Here is a 25835-nt window from a genome sequence, read left to right as displayed (position 1 = left end):
GGTGCTGGACTTCCACCTGAGAGTCCCGTTGTGTGCAGCTGCCCTGGCTGCCTGCAGAGAAAGCCAACCAGGGTCACAGGTGACTGCGCTCCCTGTCACCACGGCACTGTTCCAAACCAAGCTGATGAAGACTGTGCACAGGAGAGACAGCACGGGGCCAGGAGATCCCAGGCACAAGCCCCTCTAGAGGCCAGAGAAAGCGGTGAGGAGGCAGTGTCCTCCGTGGGAGGTTTAATGCTGTGATGCTCTTGATTCCCCCCACATAAAGCTACAGATTTATTGCAAAGTCAAGAAAATCTCACTGTGGAGTTCAGCATGATGAGCAACATGTATTTTGAAATTCACCAAGAATCATCTGACTTCTGGAAATAGAAGTTCCCATCACCCATGCTCCACAGAAAATGACCATAACCTCTTGCCAGTTGTTGAAAACAATTCTGATGGCATCTGAGAGCAGGCCGAGCAGGTGGACAGGGGCGCGGGGGGGGGGGGGGGGCCTTGATGGCCTGTGGGTACCAGTTGGCCAAGAGCAAGGGGCAGTTTCCTGCTCTTTGTTCCTCCCTTGGGGCCCTGGTAACCGCCCCCCCCCCCACCCACCACTGCACCAACTGGGCCCCATTAAAGAGGAGGTCATCACATTCCATTGTCCCCACCTGGCCACAGGATGGCCAGCAGCTCAGCCAGCCCATCCCCCCACCTGGGGCCAGGGACTGAGAAGTCCTTCTGTTTCCCCCAAGCCCTGTGGGGTTACCTGGGTGACCCTGCTGTTCACCAAACTTTCGGGGATGGCTACCATGCACCAGTTACCAACCCGGGGACTGATCGCTAACTTCATGGAAACAGCAAAATTATGACAGTGCCAGCCACCTGGGAGACAAGACCCAACACCTCTACCCACGGCATCTCAGTACCAGAGCCCCAAGGGCAACACAAGGCAGCAGCCCTGCAGGAGCAACGCCTCACCCAGAGAGGGGACAGCGCCAGGACTGGCCAGCAGTGGCTCTGGGCCAGGGCAGGTAAGTGTCTCAGGAAGCCCAACTCAGCCGTTCACCCCTACCAGGCCCTGTGCAGGGGCAGAAATCCCCCACCAGCCCCCACGACTGACCCAGAAGGGGCACGGACCAGATGTCATCATGAACACATTTCACTCAAAGACAAAGACCACGTCTTGAGTCGAAACAGGGACCAGCCGAGCCCCTCCAGGCCATGAGGCCGACAGGCTCTGTGGCTCTTTATCTCGTGTTAAGGGAATCTTGACCCCAGAACCTATTCTCACCAGAGTAGGGGGCTGGACAGATGGCATGCACGAGACCACCTCTCCCAGCACCCCTGGGCAGGATGTGTTGGGTCAGGATCAGACACAGTCTGTGCCACGTCAAGCCACTCAAATTCATTCTCAACAGCGCTGATGTCCTCCCAGTACCTGGCCCAAGGCTCAGAAGTGCCACAAGCATCCAGAATGGGGAGAGAACAACATGACTAGGGGAATCCAGGGAGTGTTGAAAGAGCATAGGAGCAAGCTGCAAGCAAAGACGGCGTGGAACAACCTCCTGGCAGAGTGATAATGTGTATTGCCTCAAATTTCAAAGGGCAGAGGACAGATGGGAGTGGCAGCAGGGACGTCCTTCATCCCAAGTTTCAAGGGGTCAATGTTTCTTTATCTCTTGCGGCTTCTGGTGATTGCTGGCAGTCCTTGGTCTTCCTTGGCTTGTCCATGCATCAGCCAGCCACTTGGTCATCTTTCCCCGTTGTGTCTCACCCGCCTACCTTCTGTGGGTGTCCGATTTTCCCCTTTTATATGGACACCCATCATGTTGGATTTGGATCCACTCTAACAACGTCCTTTTAACTCTGTCCAAATAATGTACTTTCTGAGATACTGAGAATTAGTACTTCAACACGCCTTTATGAGGGGCTCACAAAGCAACCCATAACTCCGGCTGAGCAGCTCCTGAAGTTGGTGAGCACAGCCAGGCCTATGTGCTGTTATGTCCATCTTACAAAGAAGGATAAATTTTGAGGACTCTGCCTCCAGGGAGTCCTCTTTGGAAGTTCTTGGTGCCAGATGAGGACCTGAATCCAAGCTGCAGCAGCCCTGGGAACAGCAATGAGAGGCAGTCCCCTCACAGCAAGAGGCCCACACCCAAAGGCTGGGCCCAGACAAGGCAGGAGCAGGTCGGCAGAGGGCATCCCACACAGCCCAGGAGAGCAACGTCTGGATTGGGGAATTATGAGTAGACAGAGCACTAGAAAAAGTTCTCAGCTATGGGCTTTAGTCCCAGGTCTATTTCCCCAAAACCTATGCTTTGTAAGCCCCCTTCTGTTGATTATGGGAAGAAGCTATACCTACAAAGGGGTGAATATGTTCTTACATTATATTGAGACACTGGTGTCATCCAATTTCTACTTGCATATATTAGACTCAGAGGCCATAGAGAGATCTGGGTCCCCTGTAAGATGCTGGTTTCTTGACACTGTGGAGGTCCTGAGGAGAGGGAAGACCATGGAGAGGAAGGAGCATACATTTCTGGTGTCTACAAAACTCCAGGAGGCATGCGCAGGGGTAGACTTCATGGATCTGGACCAGAGAAGAGCCTGGACAGCACAGAGGACTTAGAGTAATCACATATAATGGTGGTTGAAGCAGATGACTATGGGTGAAGTCATCTTGGAAAATTCCAGAAAGAGAGGCATCTCTCCAAGTTGAACCCTAAGAGATGGTGTTCCCCACTGTCAGTCATATTGATGTAAGCATAAAAGCTAAAACAATCAAATTTCTTGAAGAAAATAAGAAGCACATCTTTACATCTCCAAGCAGACAAAGAATTCTTAAGACACAGTTGTACAAACAGTGATAAAAAGCAATTAATCAGACTTCATTGATATTTTTTTGAAAATGGTTATTAAAAATATGAAAATGTAAATCACACATCAGGAGAAAATGTCAATGACACTTGTATCTGATGAAGGACTTGTTTGCAGAATAGGTAGACATCATATAATCTAAAATGGAAATATACAATCCAACAACCCCACTCTTGGGCATGTAAACAAAAATTTCAAACCATCAAGAACAACAAAAAACCCATATGTTCCATGCTTTTGCAACTTGCACTCTTAGGGAGAAATCCAAAACAGCAAAATGGGCATACGAAAAATCAGAAAAAATGACAGCTTGAGAATTTAAGAGATTAAGATGCCACAGGAAGGGAATAATTTTCCAGAACCCAATCACAAAGAATAATTAAAGGGACTCTCCTATCTAAATCAAAGAGAAGAAAATCCACCAAAAACATTAACAAAGAATTTGATCAAACCAAAAGACAAAATGGCAATAACAAACCCTCATATACTTATAACCACTTATATGTAACTGGACTGAACTTATTAATCAAGAGTCATAAAGTTGTCAATTGGATTGGAAACAAACCCCAGCTATCTTCTAGCTCCAGGAGATTTGCCTGAGTTTTAAAGACTCAAAGAAAAAGTTTGAAAAGCAATACAACAAGCAAATAGGACCTCCTCTCTCTGCCCCAAATAAGTCAGGGACAGCCATACTGTCTTCCAACTAAAAATAGACTTCCAGCTTAAAAAAAAAAAAAAAAAAAGGTAACAAGAGAAACATAAGGAAACTGTGTGATGATTAAGCAATAAGTATGTCGAGAAGACATAACAATCATTAATATATATGCAACAAATAAAGGAGCATCAAATATACAAGGCAAATATTATTAAAGCTGAAATCAGACATCAGCAACAACACACAATAGAGGCAGAAGACTTCAACAACCCACTTTCGGGCCTCCCCTGGTGGCGCAGCGGTTGAGCACTGGGCTGTGAGGCTGCCCGCAACCTCTGCAGCGCCGGTTCGATCCCCTGCCACCAGTGAGGGTCCCACATGGTGCACAGACCTCTCTTGCCACGCCCACTGCTCAGCAGTGTATTTCGGTCCTTCTGCCTGCTCTGCTCCCCACTCTGGCTCTGGTGAATTCTCTCACCCTTCCGCGCTTCTGACTGTACCCAGTGCTTGTATAAATAAAATAAATAAATCTTAAAAAAAAAACCACTTTCACCAATGAACAAATCAGCCAGACAGAAAATCAACAAGGAAATAAGAGCCTTAAGTAAAGAATGAGAATACATAGGCTTAATAGACATTTATACAACACTGCACCCCAGAAAAGCTGTTCATATTCTTCAAAAGTGCATGTATAACATTCTCCAGGGTAGACCATACCATGGGTTATAAAACTTATATCAATAAAACCATGAAGACTGAAACCATATGAAGTATATTCTCTGATCACCATCACATCTAAGTAAAAATCAATCACAAAAAGAAGGAAAAAAATGCTAACATGTGGAGATTGAACAGCACACTACTGAATGACCATTGGATAAATAAGGAAGTCAAATGAGAAATTTAAAAACACCTAGAGACCAATGAAAGTGAAGACACAACCCTTCCAAACCTATGGAACACAATAAAAGCAGTATTAAGTGGGAAATACATAGCACTACAGGCTCATATCAAGAAACACGAAAGAACTCAATAAACAATCTTAACTTTCACCTTCAGGATCAAGAAAAAGAACAAACAAAACCTAAAACCAGTAGAATAAAGGACATAAAATTTAGAGCAGAAATAAATGAAATAGGAATCAAAAACTGGGAAAAATCAATAAAATAGACAAACAAAATCAATAAAATAGATCAAAAGGATCATACCTCATGACAAGTGGAATTTATTCCAGGGATACATTCATGGTTCAATATCCAAAAATCAATCAGTGTAATTTGCCACATCAACAAAAGAAAAGGTAAAAATCATACGACCATATCAATAGATGCAGAGAAAGTATTTCATAAGTTTTAGCCTCCATTTACAATAATATAAAAGAAACTAGGGATAAGTGGAACATACCTCAACATAATGAAGTCCATGTATATCAAACCCACATTATACTCAGTAGTGAAAGACTGAAAGCATTTCCAGGAAGATCTGTTACAAGACAGGATGCCCACTTTCACCACCACATAGTGTTGGAAGTCCTAGCTAGAGCGATTAGGCAAGAGAAAGATATACAAGAAATCCAAATTGGAAAAGAAGTAAAAGTATCATTATATTTGCAGAGGACATAATATACATAGAAAACCCTAAAGCCCCACTAAAAAAAAATACTTAATTGAAACAATAATTCAATACAGTAAAGTGGCAGAGTACAAAATCAATTTACAAATAAAAAGCAATGAACTCGAAGAGAAAAAAATCAAGAAAACACTCCCATTCACAATCACACGTAAAAGAATCAAATATGCAGGAGTAAACTGAACAAATGAAGTGTAGGACCTATACAACTATAACTATAAGGCATCATTTTAAAAAGTAGAACACACACACAGGGAAAGATATCCCCTGCTCATGGATCAGGAGAATTAATATTGTTAAAAATATTTTGCTTCATAAAGTATCAGTTTTATATTATGAGAAGCAGTTTCCTGATTTCCTAGTATTTGAATTGTAAATTTTGTATGCAGTTCACCCAGAATTCAAAACTACTATCAGTACGCCAATATTTAACATCTGTATTCCAAACTGTATATACTTTGAACTGTACTGCATAAATGGGTGCTTCTTACACAATATATAACATGTTGTCAATGAGATTAAATGAGATTTGATTTTCAAGTTTTTAGAAAGGGATGAAGTAGTAATGCATGATACAATGTAAATGAACCTTGAAAACATTAAGCTAAGTAAAAAGTCATGCATGAAAGTGCACATGTTGACCGATCCTGTTGAGTGAAATATCCAGAAGAGTCATTCACAGAGACAGGAAGGTGGCTGCCAGTTTGAGGAAAGGGAGAATGCAGAGTGATTGCATATGGATGGGTTTCTTTTCAGGGTGATGAAAAAGTTGTGTAAGCAGTGGTGTTGGTGTACGAGATGGTGGATGTTCTAAATGCCACTGGATTGCACCCTTTAAAATGGTAACTTTTCATCTTACCATTATAAAATGAATAAATAGGGCCTCCCCAGTGGCGCAGCGGTTGAATGCTGGGTTGCGAAGCTGCCTGCAGCCTCTGCAGTGCCGGTTCAATCCCCGACCGCAGGGCGAGGGTCCCACATGGTGCGCAGACCTCTCCTGCCGCCCGCTGCTCCCCTCAGCAGTGTACTTTGTCACTCTGCCTGTTCTTCTCTCCGCTCTGGCTCTGGTGAATTCTCTCACCCTTCCACACCTCTGACTGTACCCAGTGTTTGTACAAATAAATAAATAAATAAATCTTTTAAAAAAAAAATAATACTAGAATTCTTAAAAACTAAATAAATAAATAAAATAAAATGAATAAATATCCGACCGGCAGAGAGGAGGAAAACAACAAACCAAAACGGCCACCAAGAACAAACGACGCAGCAAGCGGGACTGTGAGTGGAAAGGAACTATTGCAGCCACCACACCCCTTGAACGGGAGCTGAGGCGAACCCTGCAGGATTCGCCGCGGCGGTGAGCGAACGGCTCCGGGCGCCATTAGAGAAGAACAAAGACCCCGGGAGACGCGCACACAGCCCGGGCTGCCGGTAAGCTTGCGCGGATAGCGATGCGCTCGGCGCGCTTGAAAAGCAAGTGCAGACCAGGATCGCGGCTGCCCAGGTCTCCGCGCCTGCGACCTAGGCTTGGGAGACAACCTAGGCTTGCGGGGAGACGCGCGGAGTTCCTCACTGAGGTGAAGGTCCCTCCCTGAGTAAGCAGGAACCAGGCGCCCAGGCACGGGAGCGGTGCAAAAGGCGCCATTCCCGCGCCACTGAACTGGGCTACAGCCCGCGTCCTGGAACTGAGGGCTTTGGAACTGAGACCCGGGGCACGAAATTAGGGGCGTGGGTTCCCCACAACGGTGGGGCACAAGGCAGACACAGCACCCCAAAGCCGTTGAGGTGTACCCTACCATCCCCGCTTTGCTCCCTGTCCCACGGGGTGGAAAATCAGCTCCCCAAGGGCTCTAGGAGAGATCTCTGGCGCCACCTAGCGACTTGTAGCCAGCACAGGCTCCTGAAGGAGCTAGTGGCCAGCTGGGGAGTTAGCCCACACCGGGCCCCTTCCGAACAAGTACTCTGAGCCCACAGGGAGAGCGAGCACCCACAGCCAGGGCAGACCAGGCACGCAGAAGAGTGTGCCTGACACCGGACGCGCAGGGAGTGTGTCCCACATCACCATTTTAGAACAGGGACATTTCTTCAGTAAAGACTACCTGCAGAAGGCTTCCTCAGGAGCCAGAGGTGAGCAGGGGAAGTTCGCCCACGCCAGACCCCCTCTGGCCTGCAGTCCAAGCCCACAGGGGGAGCAGGAACCCACCGCCGGGGCAGACCAGGCGCACAGGGGAGTGTGTCCCCACATCGACATTTTAGGACAGGGACCTTTCTCCAATAAAGACTGCTTGAAACTGACAGATGACTCCTGGAGGAACCAGAGGGGAGAAGAGAAGCCCACCCAAGATGCCGGCCAGTCCCAACAACACAGTGTCCCAACGCATACGGCAAATTAGAAAACAGACAGTAGGGAGGAGAAGAACCACACGCAACCTAGCAACTCTCCAGAGAAAAAGCACACCACAAAAAGAAAACCAGCCCCCAGATTGCAACGACAGTAACTTGGAAGAACTTCTGAGCCTTCCAGAAAGAGAATTTAAAATTGCCGTGATTAAAAAACTGACAGAAGTCATAAAGGAAAACAATGATAAGGGAAAAATAATCAACGATCAAAAGAATGAAATTGAGTCCCTAAAGAGGGAAGTAAAAGAAATGCAGGAGATCAAAGAATTAGTGGAAGAACTAAAGAATTCTGGGAAAAGCAATGAAAGCAGAATTGATGAAATGGAAGAACGAATAAGTGCTCTTGAAGACACAGAAATAAAAAGAACCAAAACAGAAAAGGAAAGAGAAGTACGAAGGAAAAAGAACGAAGAAAGACTTCGGGAACTATCTGACTCCATGAGGAAAGGAAATATAAGAGTTATAGGAATACCAGAAGGAGAGGAGAGAGAAGTAGGAACAGAGAAAATATTCAAAGAGATAATTGAAGAGAACTTCCCAAATGTGAAGAAGGAGCTGAAAATTGATATACAAGAAGCAAGAAGAACACCAAACTTCCACGACGAAAGAAAAAATACAGCAAGACACATAATAGTAAAGCTCCCAAGAATCCAGGACAAGGAAAAAATAATGAAGCTGGCAAGAGGGAAGAAACAGATAACATTCAAAGGAAAGCCAATCAGGCTGACATCAGACTTCTCCGAAGAAACACTACGGGCAAGGAGAGAGTGGAGGGACATAGTCAACAGACTCCAAGAAAACAGATGCCAACCAAGAATACTCTATCCCGCAAAGCTCTCCTTCCTCTTTGAAGAAAGAATATGGACCTTCCCAGACAAACAGAAACTCCGGAATTTCATTGCAACTAAACCCCCACTCCAAAAAATACTACAAGGAGTCCTAAAGCCAGAACCTCAGAGGGACGAATAACAATGAAAGAAGGCCAAAAAAAAAAAAAAGTTATTAAAAGAATAAATAAATAAAATCAAAGGAAAGACAAACACAATGGCAAATACAGATGTTAACATATCAATATTAACTCTAAATGTAAATGGACTAAACTCTTCAATAAAAAGACACAGAGTTGTAGGGCCTCCCCGGTGGCGCAGCGGTTGAGCGCTGGGTTGCGAAGCTGCCTGCAGCCTCTGCGGCGCCGGTTCGATCCCCGGCTGCTCCCCGACTACCGGAGGAGGGTCCCACGTGGCGCGCAGACCTCTCCTGCCGCCCGCTGCTCCCCTCAGCAGTGTACTTCGGTCCTTCTGCCTGCTCTGCTCCCCGCTCTGGCTCTGGTGAATTCTCTCACCCTCCCGCGCTTCTGACTGTACCCAGTGCATGTATAAACAAAACAAACAAACAAATAAATAAATAAATAAAGCATGCCTCTATTAAAAAAAAAAAAAAAAAGACACAGAGTTGCAGCCTGGATTAAGAAACAAAACCCAACCTTTTGCTGTCTCCAGGAAACACATTTAGCTACAAAAGATAAAAATAGGCTCAAAGTTAAAGGATGGAAAACAATCCTACAAGCAAATGGACCAAAAAAGAAAGCAGGAACAGCTATACTTATATCAGATAAAACAGATTTCAAACTCAAAAAGATAAAAAGAGACCCCAATGGTCACTACATTATGATCAAGGGGACAATACTTCAAGAAGAAATAACACTCATTAACATATACTCACCAAACGAAGGAGCACCAAAATATATCAGACAACTGTTGTCCTCTCTGAAAACAGACATCAGAGAAAACACATACGTAGTGGGAGACTTCAACACACCACTATCAACAATGGATAGATCAACAAGACAAAAAATAAGTAAAGAAACCAAAGCTCTAAATAAGGACCTAGAGCAATTGGGCTTAACAGACATCTATAGAACAATAAACCCCAAAAAAACGGAGTACACATTTTTCTCAAGCGCACACGGATCATTCTCCAGGATCGATCACATACTGGGGCACAAGACAAACATCAACAGATACACCAAGATTGAAATCATATCAACCATCTTTTCTGACCATGAAGGCATCAAACTAGAAATAAACCATAAAAAGAAGGCAAGGAACTTTCCTACCTCATGGAGATTAAAAACCACACTACTGGAAGACCACTGGACTAATGAGGAGATCAAAGAAGAAATTAAAAAATTTTTTGAATTGAACGACAAGGAGGACACCAATATCCTAAATGTATGGGATGCAGCAAAAGCAGTAATAAGAGGAAAATATATAGCAATAGAAGCTCACATCAAGAAACAAGAAAGAACTCAAAGAAACAACCTAATCTCGAAGCTCAAAGATCTAGAAAAAGAACAACAAAAAAACCCCAAAACCAGTAGAAGAAAAGAAATAATAAAAACCAAAGCAGAAATAAATGAAATTGAAACTAAAAAAACAATCCAAAAGATCAATGAAACCAAGAGCTGGTTCTTTGAAAAAATCAATAAAATAGACAAACCCCTAGCCAGGCTCACAAAGGAAAAAAGGGAGAAAGCACAAATAAACAGGATCATCAATGAAAGAGGAGAAATCACAACGGACACAGCAGAAATCAAAAGAATAATCAGTAACTACTATGAACAGTTATATGGAAACAAGTTTAATAATCTAGAGGAGATGGACAAATTCCTACAACTCTACAATCACCCAAAGCTAGATAAAGAAGAAATAGAACACCTAAACAGACCAATTACAATTAGCGAAATTGAAATGGTAATCAAAAACCTCCCCAAAAACAAAAGCCCAGGACCTGATGGATTTACAAATGAATTCTACCAAACATTCAGAGACGAATTAGTGCCTATCCTTCACAAACTCTTCCAAAAAATTGAGAAGGAAGGGACAATACCAAACACGTTCTATGAAGCCAACATTACACTAATACCAAAACCGAACAAGGACAACACAAAAAAGGAAAACTACAGGCCAATCTCCCTAATGAACACTGATGCAAAAATCCTCAATAAAATTTTAGCCATCAGAATCCAACAATGTATCCATAAGATAATTCACCACGACCAAGTAGGATTCATTCCAGGGGCACAAGGATGGTTTAACATCCGAAAATCAATCAACGTTATCCAACACATCAACAAAAAGAAATATAAAAACCATATGATAATATCAATAGATGCTGAGAAAGCTTTCGACAAAGTGCAACACCCATTCATGATAAAAGCCCTTGAAATTCTTGGGATACAAGGAACATACCTCAACATCATAAAGGCCATCTATGACAAGCCAACAGCCAGTATCATTCTCAATGGTGAAAAGCTGAAAGCAATTCCATTAAGATCTGGAACAAGACAAGGATGTCCACTCTCACCACTGCTTTTCAATATAATACTGGAAGTCCTAGCCAGGGCAATAAGACAAGAGAAAGACATCCAAAGAATCCAAATAGGAAAAGAAGAAGTCAAACTATCACTATTTGCAGACGATATGATATTATACATAGAGAACCCCAAAAACTCCACAGAAAAGCTAATTCAACTCATCAATCAGTTCAGTAAAGTGGCAGGATACAAAATCAACATGCAAAAGTCAGTAGCCTTCCTATACACAAACAATAAATCTGAAGAAGAAGAAATCAAAAAAAACATCCCTTTTGTTATTGAAACAAAAAAAATCAAATATTTGGGAATAAATCTAACAAAAGAGGTAAAGGACCTATACAAAGAAAACTATAAAACACTGTTAAAAGAAATAGAAGAAGACACAAAGAAATGGAGAGACATCCCCTGCTCATGGATTGGAAGAATAAACATTATTAAAATGGCCATCCTTCCAAAAGCAATATACAGATTCAATGCTATTCCAATCAAAATTTCAATGTCATTCTTCAAAGAAATAGAACAATTATTGATGAAATTCATATGGAATCACAAAAAACCTCGAATAGCCAAAGCTCTCCTGAAAAAAAAAGAAGGGAATGGAGGCATCACACTCCCAGACTTCAAACTATACTACAAAGCCATAATCATCAAAACTGCATGGTATTGGAACAAGAACAGACATACAGACCAATGGAATCGAATAGAAAATACAGAAATAAACCCACAGATTTATGGTCAACTAATCTTTGACAAAGGAGCAAAGACTATGCATTGGAGCAAAGAAAGTTTGTTCAATAAATGATGCTGGGAAAACTGGGTCGCTACATGCAAAAGAATGAAGCTTGACCACTACCTCACACCATACACAAAAATCAACTCAAAATGGATTAAAGAACTAGACATAAGACCTGAAACCATAAAATATATAGAAGGAAAAATAGGCGAATCACTACGTGATCTGCACATCAAAGACATCTTTACAGACACATCACCCAAAGCAGTGATAGTGAAGGCAAAGATCAACAGCTGGGACTACATCAAATTAAAGAGCTTCTGCACAGCAAAAGAGACAATAACAAAAACAAAGAGAAACCCCACCAACTGGGAGAACATTTTTGTACCCAACACTAATGATAAAGGACTGATCACAAAAATCTGCAAAGAGCTGATGAGACTCAACAACAACAAAGAAAATAATCCAGTCAAAAAATGGGCAGAAGAGCTAAAAAGAAACTTCTCTGAAGAGGAAATGCAAATGGCCAACAGGCATATGAAAAAATGTTCAACATCACTTGCCATCAGGGAAATGCAAATCAAAACTACCATGAGATACCATCTTACACCAGTGAGAATGGCACATATTAAAAAAACTAGCAACAACAAATGCTGACGAGGGTGTGGAGAAAAAGGAACTCTTCTGCACTGTTGGTGGGAGTGCAAACTGGTCCAACCACTGTGGAGAGCTGTGTGGAGATTTCTGGACCTACTAAACATAGAGCTTCCATATGATCCAGCAATTCCACTCCTAGGTATTTACCCAAAGGACACAGAAACATCAATTCCAAAGAACACCTGCACCCCTATGTTTATAGCAGCACTGTTTACAATAGCTAAGCTTTGGAAACAACCCAAATGCCCAAAAATAGATGACTGGATCAAGAAGATGTGGTACATATATACCATGGAATATTACTCAGCATTCAAAAAAGATAAACACATGCAATTTGCAGCAACATGGATGGCGCTGGAAGGGATCATGCTCAGCGAAATAAGCCAGAAAGAAAAAGAAAAATACCGGATGGTCTCACTCATAGCAGGAATCTAGAAAACCTAAATAAGGGACCAGGAAAATGAATAACTATAAGAAAGTGAAAATCAAAATCAACAGAAAACTATGAACCAGAGACACTTTTAGGGGGGCGGGGGTGGGAGGGGAGGGATTGGGTTCAGAATGGGGGGGCTGCAATTGTATGGGGAATATAACAATAAAATTTATTAAAAAAAATGAATAAATAAATAAACAACCATGGTGGAATAACAACCTGGCAATTCCTAAAAATTTAACATATGATTACTACACTCCAGCCATTCCTCTCCCAGGTATATGCCCAAAAGAATGGAAGACTCATGTCCACGCAAAACTTGAACTGTACACAAATGTTCACAACAGCGTTATTGAAAGGCCAACAAGTGAAATCAATGTAAATGTCCATCAACTGACAAGAGCTGGATAGCTGCAGAATAAAATATTATGAGGCAATAAAATGTAATATCACAACTTTGATGAACCTTGAAATTACGCTAAGTGCGAAAGTCAGTCCTATAACTCCATTTGGATAACGTGGTCACGACAGGTCAATCTGTAAGCAGAGAAGTCAGAGAGGGGAAAGGGATACAGTCATGGGTATGGAGTTTCTTTTGGAGATTATTGAAAATGTGCTAAAATTGATCGTGATCATGGTTGCACAAATCTGTGGATATCCTAAAAATCACTGAACTATAAATTTTAAGTGAATGGGAACCTCCCTGGTGGCGCAGGGTTTAAAGACAGCACTATCAAGCTAACACCAACCACTGCAGCATGAGTTCAATGCCCAGCTGGCCAGGGAGCTACCCACATGGCGCAGCAGACCTCTCCTCTCTCCCCCGCTGCTCCCCTCAGCAGTGGATTTCAGGAGATCTGTCTGTTCTGTTCCCCGCTCTGTCTCTGGTGAATCCTCTCACACACACACCCCGCATAGCTGGCCTGTACCCCAACTCTTGTATGCATAAATAAATAAATCTTTAAATAATAAATAAATAAATCTTAAAAAAAAACTTAAATGAATGGATGAGATCTCAATAAAATTTTTTTAACCCACAACCTCATTCTCCTAGAATTATCTAGATCATTTGACTAACCAAATTTGTCACATTTTAGGTATTCTTAATGAATTCTTCTTTTTTAAGTCTGACTCATTCTAGCACTAAGCACCCCATATAATTATTAACAGAAGCAGTACTGTCACTGTGCCCTCTGTGTGGCTAATCTCCAGGATAAACAATTATAAAGATAAAGATTTTGGATGAGAATCAAGCTATTAAATGAAATTGTAGACATGGGCCAAAGTCAAGTAAGAATGTCTACTAAGAATGACTTTGCATTTTGGGGTTTTGTGCCCCTGACTTTCCCTGTCTGCCTGCTGTGATTCCAGCCAAAAGTAGCCCTGTCCCCCGCAGCGGTGGATTTAGTTTTCAAAGTTCCTCCACGAATTCCATTAAACCTGACCACAACTTCCTAAGTGTTCCCATTTCACAGACAGGGAAATGAACACTCAGAGCTGAGCTGCAAGCTTCACCTCTAAATTCGCTCCCATCCAAGTCTTGTGGCTCTTACTTTATTAACATAAGAGAGATAAGGGTGTGATCGCTAGACCTAGTAGGGGAAGGAAAGCTGGACCTTCCCTGCACAGTTGGCACTGAATCTCCCCCGCCCCCCCACACACACACAGAGCAGCTGGTCAATTTAGGGGGTGCTTGTTTAGGAACCGAGCTCTGGCCACGCCTTGTCTCCAAGGCATGTGTGACCCCAAAAGGAAGAACGGAAACCAATCTTTTCCAAGTTTTGCATCACAAGTACACAAGATTAGGATTTATCTCTAATTTATCTCTAATGAATTCCTTTGTTCTAAGAAAAACACTGCAGTTCTCCTAATGAAACATAAAGCTGGACTCTTCTAAACTGGAGATATTAGAATTTGAGTCATCCTTTGGGAAAACAGCAGGCAGGCGGGCCTCAGCTCTGAGGCAAGAAGGACAAGGAGCGGGGTCCCAGTATCCGCCTGGACTGGAGCACCTACAGGCAGGGGAAGATCAAAAACTGAGACAGACAGAAAGGTTGACAAAGGTTGACAAAGCAAATCCAAGAATACAGCAGGAGCAGAACTACTTTGGGGTGAGGTACAAGGCACCGGGGCTTTGGAGGTACAAGCAGTGGCTTTGGAACGCCTGGGGGCCTCACCCAGGGAACCAGCAGCCAGACAACCCAGGGGCCTCTCCACGGGCATCTTCTGCAGAAGCAACCAGGGAGATGTCCTCTACGTGGGCGATGCGGTCCACACTGGCTCCCCGGGGATGCTGGGAACCCACAGGCTCCCCGGAGAATGACCACACTCGCTTTGGTGGGGCGTCACAGCACTGTGCAAGAAATGTTCACCAAACTCTGGCTCTCAAAAGGCTTTGCACCTTTTTAAAAGAAATACCTGAATATTTCTTTTAGAGTGGGCCGATCATGAACTATAAAATAGGCCTGCTGATTTAATAAGCAAAATTGAATACACTGTTAATTTGAATTTCTTGGATTGTCTGAAGTCAAATGTTTTCAACATTTCATAAGTCTCTGTGTCTGTATTGCCTAATTGTGTTATTTGTCAGAGTGGGAATAGAGATGCCCAGATAACATAGACACGCACAGATACACAGGTACATAGACAGGCAGACAGATATGCTGTAAATCAGGCCTTGTTTTTTCTGTTCTAGGATATATCTTCTTTTTTTCTAAATAACTTATTGAGATGAAGTCACACAGCACAAAATCAACCTTTTTAAAGTGAACGCCTCAGGGATAGCGAGTCCTTTCAACCACCACCTCCACACGATTCCAAAGTCTTTCCACCATCCCATGGTGCATATTTTTTCCAGAGTGTTGAAATGTTGTGATCCTTTGGCAGCAGCAACTTGAGCAGGATCACTTCCTAGCTCCTAACGATCACATGTACAGATCATGGTTGGGCATCATACTGCAGTGTTTACTGCAAAACAGGTCCAAACGCAGCAAAAAGATCTTTTCCTCCTTAAGCCAAATGTTTCTGATGACACTTCCACGTGTCAGCTTCTCACTAGGCTTTCCCAGTGCAGGGGCTTCTGTGCATGCCCTGCGCCCCCTGAGCCGGTGCACATGTGCCCACCTCCCCGAGGGCACAGCTCCCAGAGGTGCCCCCCGCTGTCTGTTTGGCCACGGTGCTCCCAGATGCTAACGCGTGGAAAGGGACATTGGGAGCTGCCTTAGACCTTCTTACTTATGAAAGGTGCATTGGCGAAGAGAGCCCTGTGTGAAAAATAGAACCGTCTGAAACCTTTCAAGCGTGTGAATATTAAAACAAAAACCAAAAACACAGAGAACGCACGAGCTTTTGCTTTCTGAGTAGCTGTGGGTCCTCTCCCCCATGTGCCAGGGGCACACCTGGAAATACTTGCCTGTACAGGGCCACATGTAGCTACTGGGCTTGTGGCTCACGTCCTTCTCAGTCACATATCCTTGCTGCTTTTATTTTTTTTTTTAAGATTTATTTATTTATGCATACAAGAGCTGGGGTACAGGCCAGAGGTACGGAGGGTGAGAGGATTCACCAGAGACGGAGTGGGGAGCAGAACAGGCTGAAATCTGAACTGATTTCAGCAGAACTACTGAAATCTACTGCTGAGGGGAGCAGCGGGGAGACAGGAGAGGTTGCTGCTTCCTGTGGGTCAGCTCCCTGGCCAGGGATCGAACATGTGCTGCAGTGGCTGCCAATTAACACCTGTGCCACCCGGGAGGCCTCTCTGTTGCTTTAAACATGTCCCTTTAAGCATGTACAAAGCTCCTTAACTCCGGGCAGGTAAAAATGGGTCTCTGGGCAGATTTGTTCCTTGGACTATAGATTATCCACCACAGTCTAGGGTCCTGAGAAAAAGCCTGGGACCAAGTCAGGAGACCAAATATAGGCCTGGACTGTCCTCTCAGCTGTGTCCTCTTGGTCAAATCTTCACTTGTTTCCCCAACAGGTACGTGTAAAGTCTGCACAGAAAACTCTAGGACTCAGTCCAGGGTTAAGGGACTGTCCCCAGACACCTTGCTGAAGGCTAGACCCACTGTCGCACACACGAGCCCTGTCTTTACGCAAACCTCAGCCTCAGAGCTCCCGCACACCCCGCCCCAGCCTGTCACCCTCTCCTGTAGCCATGGCTGCAGGCATAGCGCCTCACCCCCACGCTCTCCCACCCCCAGAGCAGAGTCAGCTCAAGGAGTGGAGGGAGAGAGTGACGACAGACATGGCTGACCTTGAAGAAACAAGGGGAGCAAAAAGAAAGGAAACCAGGGGCCTCCCTGGTGGCGCAAGGGGGTAAGCACCGCACTATGAAGCAGTCTGCAGCCTCTGCAGCATGAGTTCGATCCCCGGCCAGGGAGCTACCCACATGGCGCAGCAGACCTCTCCTGTCTGCCCGCTGCTCCCCTCAGCAGTGGATTTCGGTCAGTCTGCCTGTTCTGTTCCCCACTCTCTCTGGTGAATCCTCTCACCCCCGCATCTCTGGCCTGTACCCCAGCACTTGTATGCATAGATAAATAAATCTTTAAAAAAAAAAAAAAAAAGAAAGGAAACCACCCCCTGAGGCAGGACTCCCATTTTCTTGCAGTTCATCCCCCCAATGAAGACCATGTTAGGCATGACAGGTGTGGGGTACTCCAAGACAAAGTCATATCTTAGCAAACAAGGCAAACATGGTCATCTTTCTTGAGAACTTCCAGGATCAGGTCTTGGTACCTTAAAAGCAGCAGGAAAAATCACAGCAGGCTCCAAGAAACCACTGAGGAAGTTGCCCACCATCTGGAGGACTGCCATGTGGTCTGAGAAACCAGTGTTGGTGCAGGGGATGTAGGAGGGGGGCACAGGGCTCCCACTCAGTGTGTCCTACAGGGCACTAGGGAAGCCCCTGAAGATGCACATGGAGGGCAGGCCCAGATACTCGGCCAGGATTGGCCTGCAGGGCAAGGCTGGGTCTGTGGGCAGGGCATCCAACGCGGCCTCCCTGAGGGAATGCAGGGTGCCTGCGTCCCTCAAGAGGGCTCGGCAGTTGATGAAGACAGTTGTCAACCAGAATCATGACATGCCCCATGGAGAGGGAGCTCAGGAACCATCTCTGAGCAAACTGTGTCCAAAGGACTGGAAGGACTTCCTGAGACACCCCAGGTCGTAGGGCATGGGGTAGGCCTGTGTGGTGTAGGGGTGACCGGGCCTCCCAGCTGACTTCCCGCACCAGCACCACGATGTCGCAGCCCTGCTCGCTGAGAGCTTCGACTATGTCCCTCATGCTGAACCAGTGGCTTCCATCCAGAGAGGTCACCAGCAGCTTGTGACCTGCCACCAGGCCCCCAAGCATGAAGCAGAAGACCCCTACAGAGAACCTGTTCCCCGCACGCCCAGGACAGGCCATCTTGGGGGGTGGAGGGGTTCAGGGGGCAACAAGGATAAATCTTTTGACACTTTGCTAGACCACCAGGCTCATGGAGATTTTCGCAAGCTAGACTCCTCCTCCCAAACTCTATCTCTCCTAATTCCGAAGGCTGCCCTTCGGAGGAAAAAGGCCTCAGTTAATACTTAACCAGTTTTTTTTAAGCCCATAGCTGGATTCAACCAGTCAGGCCCCTCATCAGCTTTTGCCTGAATGTCTGGGCTGATTTTCCTCTTCGTCCCTATCAATCTGCCTCTCCCTCTCCAAAAAGCTTGAGGACGGTGTAGAGAGGTCCCAGAAGTCCTCAGCTGCCCTCTCTCCTGAGCTCTTAGGGGATGTCCAGGCGCAGGATTCCAAACCACGCAGTGGGGCTGTCCACTCAAACTGGTGCCTGCAGCGATGGTGGGAGGGCGAGGCCACCCTGCTGTGGGAAAGGCAAGAACATAAAGACCGTGGAAACCAGCTTTGCAGAGAGAGGTGGCTCCTGGCCTAACAAGAAGAGACTCGACTGGGTCTAGTCACGCACAGTGGGACCAGCAAGTGGGCCCTGTTGTAACCCGTGCCCGCTGGCTCAGGAGGGGCAACAGGACTGGGAAAGAAGAAACCTGCAGAACAGGGTGGAAAGGACCTTCCCAAGCATTGGGTTGACCCCAGGAAGTCAGAGACGGCTCTGACTTCCCTGCCCTTCTCTTGGTGACCCACGGTGGGGTTTCTGTTGGGTCAGAAGACTCTACCTTAATGCATATGTGTTCTCAGCCACAGTCCTCACTTTGCTGGTGAAGAATTCCGGAGTCAGCCGCCCTGCCTAACCCCACTGGCTCTGCACCTGCACTGCAGCCTTTATCAACTGGAGAGCCCCTCAGTCCCTTCCTCTCCACACAGTTCTGGGGGGTGGAAGTCTGAGATCAAGTCCTCCCTGGCGAGTTCCTTCCTTCCAGGGATGTTGGAGAATCTGCCCCAATCTGTCCTCTAGCTTCGGTGGTTTGCTGGCAATCTTTGACCTCACCTGGCACATACAGGTACCCCCACCTGTGCCCCTGTGCTCACATGGCATTCTCCCCGTGTGCGTGTCTGTTCAGTGTCCTCTTCTTATAAGGACACCAGCCACCATGGATTAGCGGTCTCTCCACCTACCCTCGATGATCTCATCTTAACACACTTCATCTGCAGCGATTGTAGTTCCAGAAAAAGGTCATCTATTGGGTGTTGGGACATCAACGTATCTTTTAGGGGAATGTGATTCAACCACAGACTCATCCTTCTTATCTGCTTTTGAGTATTGGTCTTGCACAAGATGATGGAAATGGAAAACAGAGGCTGCCGCCAGTGGAAGGGAAGTTTTTAAGTAACTTCTGCAGCTTCAGATGGAAAAATCCAGTAGACACTCAGGAAATGTTTGCTGAATGAATGAGCGAGCTTTTCGTTTGCCTCTTTCTTTCATTTTTCTTTTTCAAGTGGCAAGGAGTCACATAAGAAATAGACCATCCAGAGAACAGGTGCTCGCTTGGGAGAGACATGACAGAAGTGTAATCTGCCGCTCACCTTCAGGGGACTAAGGTTCCACATGAGTGAGGCAGGGAGTCAGAAATCCCTGCCACCCTCAGCCAGGCTGTTACCCAATTCCTGACTGCCAGGTTTCTCAGCAGAGGCCCAGGGGAGAGAGGGGTTGTCCTGCCCAGTGGGCCACCCTGCTGTGGGAAAGGCAAGAACATAAAGACTGTGGAAACCAGGCTTTGCAAGTGAGAGGTGGCTCCTGGCCTAACAAGAAGAGACTCGACTTGGTCTAGTCACGCACAGTGGGACTGGCACGCGAGCTCCTGTTGTAACCCGTGCCCGCTGGCTCAGGAGAGGCAACAGGACTGGGAAAGAAGAAACCTGCAGAACAGGGTGGAAAGGACCTTCCCAAGCATCGGGTTGATCCCAGGAAGGAAGCCAAAATGCAAATTCTTCACCACCTCCCCGAAGGCGGCCTGGTGCAGGTGCATCTGGACGGCTTTGACATCCCAAGACATGGGGGTCCACCCCTCCGGGGCAGGCAGGGGTGAAGTAAGTTCTTTGGAAGAACATCTGGAGACAGAAAGGCTTACACAAGTGTGTGGAAATAACTGTGCTGTACAGGGTGTAGCGTCTTCTCACTTCACCCAGTCAATCCCTGGGTCAGTCTCTGCCCCCTCCAGGCCCCTGGCAGGCATCATCTCATTTAATCCGCAGGACAGCTCTGCCCGGGGCTCTATTTCAGCCCTGTTGAGTCTATCTAGAAACTGTGTATTACCCCAGGTCACATCACTGAGAGGTGTCGAACTGGGGTATCTAGGAACTCGGGCTTGGCTGTCCCCCCCCACACATGCTGTTGTATCACCTCCTCATATCTGCCTACAATTAAACTGTGACCCAGGGTGCACCCTCACGGCCTCACTTCACCTCCTGACACCCTCTGCGGTGGGTCAGCGGCCGGTCAGCTGGGGATGTCCATTCTTGGCCCCTTTGTGGCACAGTTCACACTGAGGCATTGAAAACGAAGGCCAGGCAGGCGAGGACATAGAGAGGGGAATGGAGCAGCAAGAAAAGGCCACCAGAGAGCGGCCAGGGAAAGGGTGGCAGGGACAGGCGGGGAGACAGGTGCGCAGAGGGATTCCGTGAGCCTGAAGTCTAAGAACACACCAGCTGGGCCCTCTTGCTGCTCAAGACCCAGATGTGACCGAGTTAAACACGCACCCCCTCCTGCGAGTGTCCAGGGCCCTTCCCGACGGGAGTGCTGCCTGCAGGCGGATTCTGCTGGAGCTGGCTCTCCTGCTATGGCTTTGTTCTCTTATTTCAAATAAGAGAGGGCCCGATCCTTCTCCTTGCTGCCATCGCTGTCTGATGCCAGGCTGTTTAAGGTAGCGGAGCCATTGGAGAAGGCCAGGGGCCCCAAGGCAAGACCCGAAACTGGGCAGTACAGAGGGCACTGCTGACGCCACAGAGCAGACGGGAAGAGGAAAGATTCTCATCCCGAAAATCCCCTCAGCCACCAGCGGTTTCTCTCCTGTCCTGTGAACCCTTTCAGCCACCCATCTGACCATTTATCTGATTTCTCATGCTTCTCCTCCTCATGCTTTACACCTGGATTGTTCCAGAACTCTCCATTTTTCCCCACTTTTCTCTTCCTACTCCCCAGATGAACTCCAGGCTCTCCCTAGAATACCAAAAGCCCTTCTCTGGGCCCAGCCGGACCAAGGGGCCACAGCAGGCTGCTGGCTGACTCCGGGGCCCTCTGGCCTTTCTCCTGAGCACCTGAGTGACCAGCTGGAGGCCACCTCTCCCTTGCTGGCCTGCGACTAGATTTGGCCAGGTGACCAGGTTCTAGCAATAGCTGTGAGCCGAAGTGATATTGGCCGTTTTTACATTACTTGCTTACTTTATATAGAAATAAATTATTATAAATAAACTATCTACTTTCTTTCTTCTTCCCATGAGTCAAATGTGGATTCGGGGGTTACTCAGCCTCAGTCATGTTGAAGAAGGGATGACACGTAGGGGACAGGAATTGATGGAAGCTGGACAAGCCAGCCAAGCATCTGGACTGCTGTGTGAAAGGAAAAATGGCCAGTGCTGAAATCCAGCCTTCACCCAGCCTCACGCAGGCCCAGCCCGTCCTGCAGCGCCGGCCCTGGCAGACAGCCCAGGGTTACCCATCTCAGGGGCCCAGATGGCTCCTCCCAGGGCAGGACCAGGCATGCAGTGGCTCAGGTTCAGCTTTGGCTGGTGTTGTTAGTGAACCCCCGGACACTGGGCCACGTGATGTCCTCCTCAGATGCAGGTTGGCTGCCACGGCCTAAACGGGACTGGGGAAGGAGCACCTGCCCCGGGCAAGGAAGCACAGTCCGGGGGGCTGGCATCCATTCTGTAAACTGTAGGAAATGAAGCCAGAGATGCGAGTGCGGATGACCTCAACAGCCACCTGCGGGATGGGCAGGCCACAGGGGCCACGCTGCCGAGCTGATGGACAAACGAAGTGCTAGGTCATGTTGTGGGTCATGGTGTAGGTCCTGTTATACAGCATGAAGGGGTGAGAAGCCGGGGGCAGGAGTTGGGGGGGGGACAGCAGTGACCCACCCACGAGCCTCTGATGCCCTGGATTTTGGAGCTCATAGGGAGGGTCAGTGCACAGGCAAATGCAGGACCCCCCCCCCTCGACTCGACTGCTCGGGAAAGGAACATGGGATGCTGCCCACGGGTGTTCGCATTTGCTAGCACCTGGGGTGGGCACTCCCGGACAGCTTGAGGATGAAAGTGAGAGTTCACGACAGGGAGAGCCACCTCCAAGAGAGCTGCCGACTCGCCCTCCTCCACCGTCTGTGGTTGCGGGGCCTGCCCACACCCGGGCCTCCCACAGACCTCCGGAACATGGATTCCTGGCCGAGAAATTGAAGCAGAATCACCCATCCCCAATGGATTGGGATGGAAACTGGTAATTGACTCAGGCGCAACTCCATGGGTGGGCACACTATGATTACTTATGTGTGTTTAGCACATAGGAGAACTCGCACACAAGTTGCCTGGGGCCCTGGCACTGGCAGGTGCCCACCTGGCACCCAAAACCAGTCCAGCACACTCTCGACAGAAACCTGGTATTGTCTGGTCCTTCACCCTCAGCCCTCAACCTGCAAACATTACCCCGGCAGCTGCTGCTTCCAGGGATTCCTCGAGTTTAACTGAACCACCCAGAAACTTCTAGAAAGATGCTCAGGAATTGGTGCAGGCAAGTCACACGCACTCAGCTACCGGATCTTTTCCTTCCTTCCTCGTGCATTTATGAAACACCTCAACCTGGCCGCGCCGAGCATTGCACCCCAACTTCCCTCACAGACAGGATTACGTTCACCCCTTAAAAATGCCTCCAGGCCAGGTCAGGAGTGGTGAGGCCCCCGCCTGTGACCAAGCTGGGGACAGCCAGGCACAAGCATCCCTGCCCCCACCCCCAGCCCAACCCCTGCCCAGAAACCCAATCCTCATGCTCACTGTGGGGCCTCTGCTCCCTTTCCCAATACCCAGAGGCCCTGGGGGGTAAATCTGAATTTGTGAGAAGCAATTGGCTAAAATACAGGACATGGGTGAACAGGTCCAGTTACCCTGAGGCAGGCGTCACTGTGTTCAGGGTGCAGGGGCGAAACCCACAGGCTGAGGTGTCGACATGCTAATAACCGTCCTGGGTGCACCGCTCTAGCCCACCCAAGAGTTCACCCATCCAGAGTGTGCTCCCGACACCAGCCTGGGTGCCGGAAAAGGGGCAGGAAAGCCGGGTGCAGCTCCTGCCACCCAGCGCTGGGAGGTGTGGCCGACGCTATCAGAGCTTTGTCAGAGAATTCACCCATCGCATGGTGCAAAGGGTGCCACCGGGCCCCTCAAGGACCCCTAGCTGGAGCTTGTGACCTGACCCGGGATCACGGAAAGTTGCCCAAGGAAGTCTCACTGAAGCCCAGGTGGCAAGGATGCGTGAATTCAGCTGGGCTATGGATGAGAGAAGCGGACCCCGGGGAGAGGAGGAGCAGGTGAGAGGGCCCAGCTATGTGGACCGTGGGGGGCGAGAGGCCAGAAGCAGCAGTGTGGCTGCCACCTGAGGAGGGCGGGCCTGCGGCCCGAGGGACAGCAGCACCAGGTGACTCAGACTTTTGTCAATTGCACTGACAGCGTCGTGGGTCCCCATGTCCACACCAAACGCCACAAGCTAAAACTTGTCCAAGCAAACCACGCTTGGCCGCCCAGTCCAGTGCCCCGCCCCGGCAGCCGGGGAGCCAAAGCCTGCACATGGCCATGTGACTCTGCACTCAGCTCCACCGGGCATCCCCTGGAAGCAGAGCAGCAGACTCGGGCCTCTGGCGGAGGCCAGCACAAGGACGCAGCCCGGCCAGTGGGCTCAGCAGAAAGCAGACCGGGGCCAGCACCCCAGTGCTCATTTCTGCTTCACAGGAGCACACTGAGCAGCACCACAAGCGCTGAGACAAGCTACAACATGGAACATTCTAGCACACCCTGGCCCAGTTCCTACAACAAACCACCGCCTTCCCTTAAAAGGCAGGAAGCTTCATAGTATTAAAACAAACCACGCACATGGGAAATGTCCTCACGTTCTGTTCAAACAAACCAACTGTTGAAAGACTGGTCTTCGCTTTTTGAAATCGCGGTAAAGTGTATCTGATGTGGAGTCACCCTCTTAACCGTTTCAAAAAGTCCAATTCAGGGAAACTTAGCACAGTCACGAGGTGGGACATCTCGGCTGTCTCCTTCCAGAACACTCATCACCCCAAAAGGAAGCACTTCCCATTAAGTGCTCCCCACTCTCCTCCCCCCAACCTTTGGAGGCCTCCTTTGTCTTCATGGATTTGCCCTTTCTAGATATTTCCTGTAAATGGGATTGTACAACATGAGCCTTTTGTGTGTCTGCTCCTTCCCTTGGCAGCATGCATGTTGCCGCCTGTGTCAGGACGCACTCATTTTTATGCTAGAATAACCCCACCGTGGAAGAGACTGCTTGGTGCTGGTGCATCCTTCAGCATGTTGTGCACTTGCGGTGTCACCACCTCTGGCAATTGTGGATAGGGCTGCTACGAACATTCCCCCAGCAATACTTGCTTCAATGCCTGTGTTCAATTATTTGGGTAAATATTTATTCAGGAATGGCTCCCTGGGCCATAGGATAATCTCGGTTTAGCTTACGAAGGACCTGCCAAACTTCCCACAGCAGCTATCTTAGTTCACTTGTCCCACCACTTGCTCCACATTCCTGCCCACTTGTTATTTTCCGTTTTTTCCCAAGTATGATCATGTTAGGTGTGAAGTGGCATGTCCCTGTGGTATGGACTTGCATTCCTCTAACACTTGCTATTTAGCATCTTTTCATGTGCTCATTGGCCATGTCTGTATCTTTTCTGAAGACATGTCTACTCAAGGTTTTTGGCATCTTCTAATCAGTTCTTTACTGATTTTTGGATACTAGGATCTTAGACTTATGATTTGCAAATATTTTCTCCCATTCTTTGGGTTATCTATTTGCTCTCATGAGAATGTCCTTTGATGCACAAATTTTTTCGTTTTGACAAAATCCAATTGGTCTCTTTTCTCTTTGTTTCTTGTGCTTTTCACGTTATATGTAAGAAACCATCGCCAAATCCCAGGTTATGAAAATTGCTCAAAGTTTTCTTCTAAGGGTTTTATAATTTTACCTTGAGTGTTTATAAAACTTGAATATGTGGGTCTTTCACCCATTTTAATTTAATTTGTATTTATAGTGTGAGGTAAGGGTCCAACTTTACTGTTTTGCACACTGATACTCGGTTGTCCCAGGACCATGTGTTGAAGAGACTGTTCTTCCCTCACTGAGTGTTTTTGGCGACTTTGTCAAAAACCGATTAGCCATAGATGCATAGGTTCTAAATTCCCAATTCTGTTCTAGTCCACTGATCTTTATGTGAAAGACAATTTTTAGACAGCTCGGGTAATTTAATTATAGACTGGAAATTGGGTAATATTGAAGAATTATTGATACTGTTTGCAACAATAATGTGGTTATGAAACAAATTTTCCTTACCTTTTATATTTAGGGAAGTATTTAAGCATGGAATAAAATATAAAGATCTAGCTTTAAAAATGACAGTCAAACTTTTCTTAGAAGATAAACAAGGG

The 25835-nt window shown here is 46.9% G+C and overlaps 2 protein-coding genes across 2 annotated transcripts in view; both read right to left on the bottom strand.

The window, feature by feature from the left end:
* The window catches only part of LOC311180398 (uncharacterized protein), a gene marked incomplete at both ends in the record, with an annotated part of 34013 nt that extends 15858 nt beyond the window's left edge, over nucleotides 1-18155 (bottom strand). Inside the window, 2 exons of the mRNA XM_084248209.1 lie at nucleotides 14926-15041; nucleotides 17979-18155. Coding sequence (XP_084104335.1) covers nucleotides 14926-15041; nucleotides 17979-18155 — 293 coding nt within the window. The remainder of the gene's footprint in view (nucleotides 1-14925; nucleotides 15042-17978) is intronic.
* Nucleotides 1-25835, bottom strand: part of LOC311179830 (UDP-glucuronosyltransferase 1A1-like) — a gene marked incomplete at both ends in the record, with an annotated part of 87606 nt that overhangs the window by 56374 nt on the left and 5397 nt on the right. The gene's annotated exons all lie outside the window — the stretch shown is intronic.

The sequence above is a fragment of the Talpa europaea genome (assembly GCF_964194135.1).
Source record: "Talpa europaea genome assembly, chromosome: 1".
Lineage (NCBI taxonomy): Eukaryota > Metazoa > Chordata > Mammalia > Eulipotyphla > Talpidae > Talpa > Talpa europaea.
The sequence above is the reverse complement of the archived record's forward strand: the minus strand, read 5'-3'. Positions and strand labels throughout refer to the sequence as shown.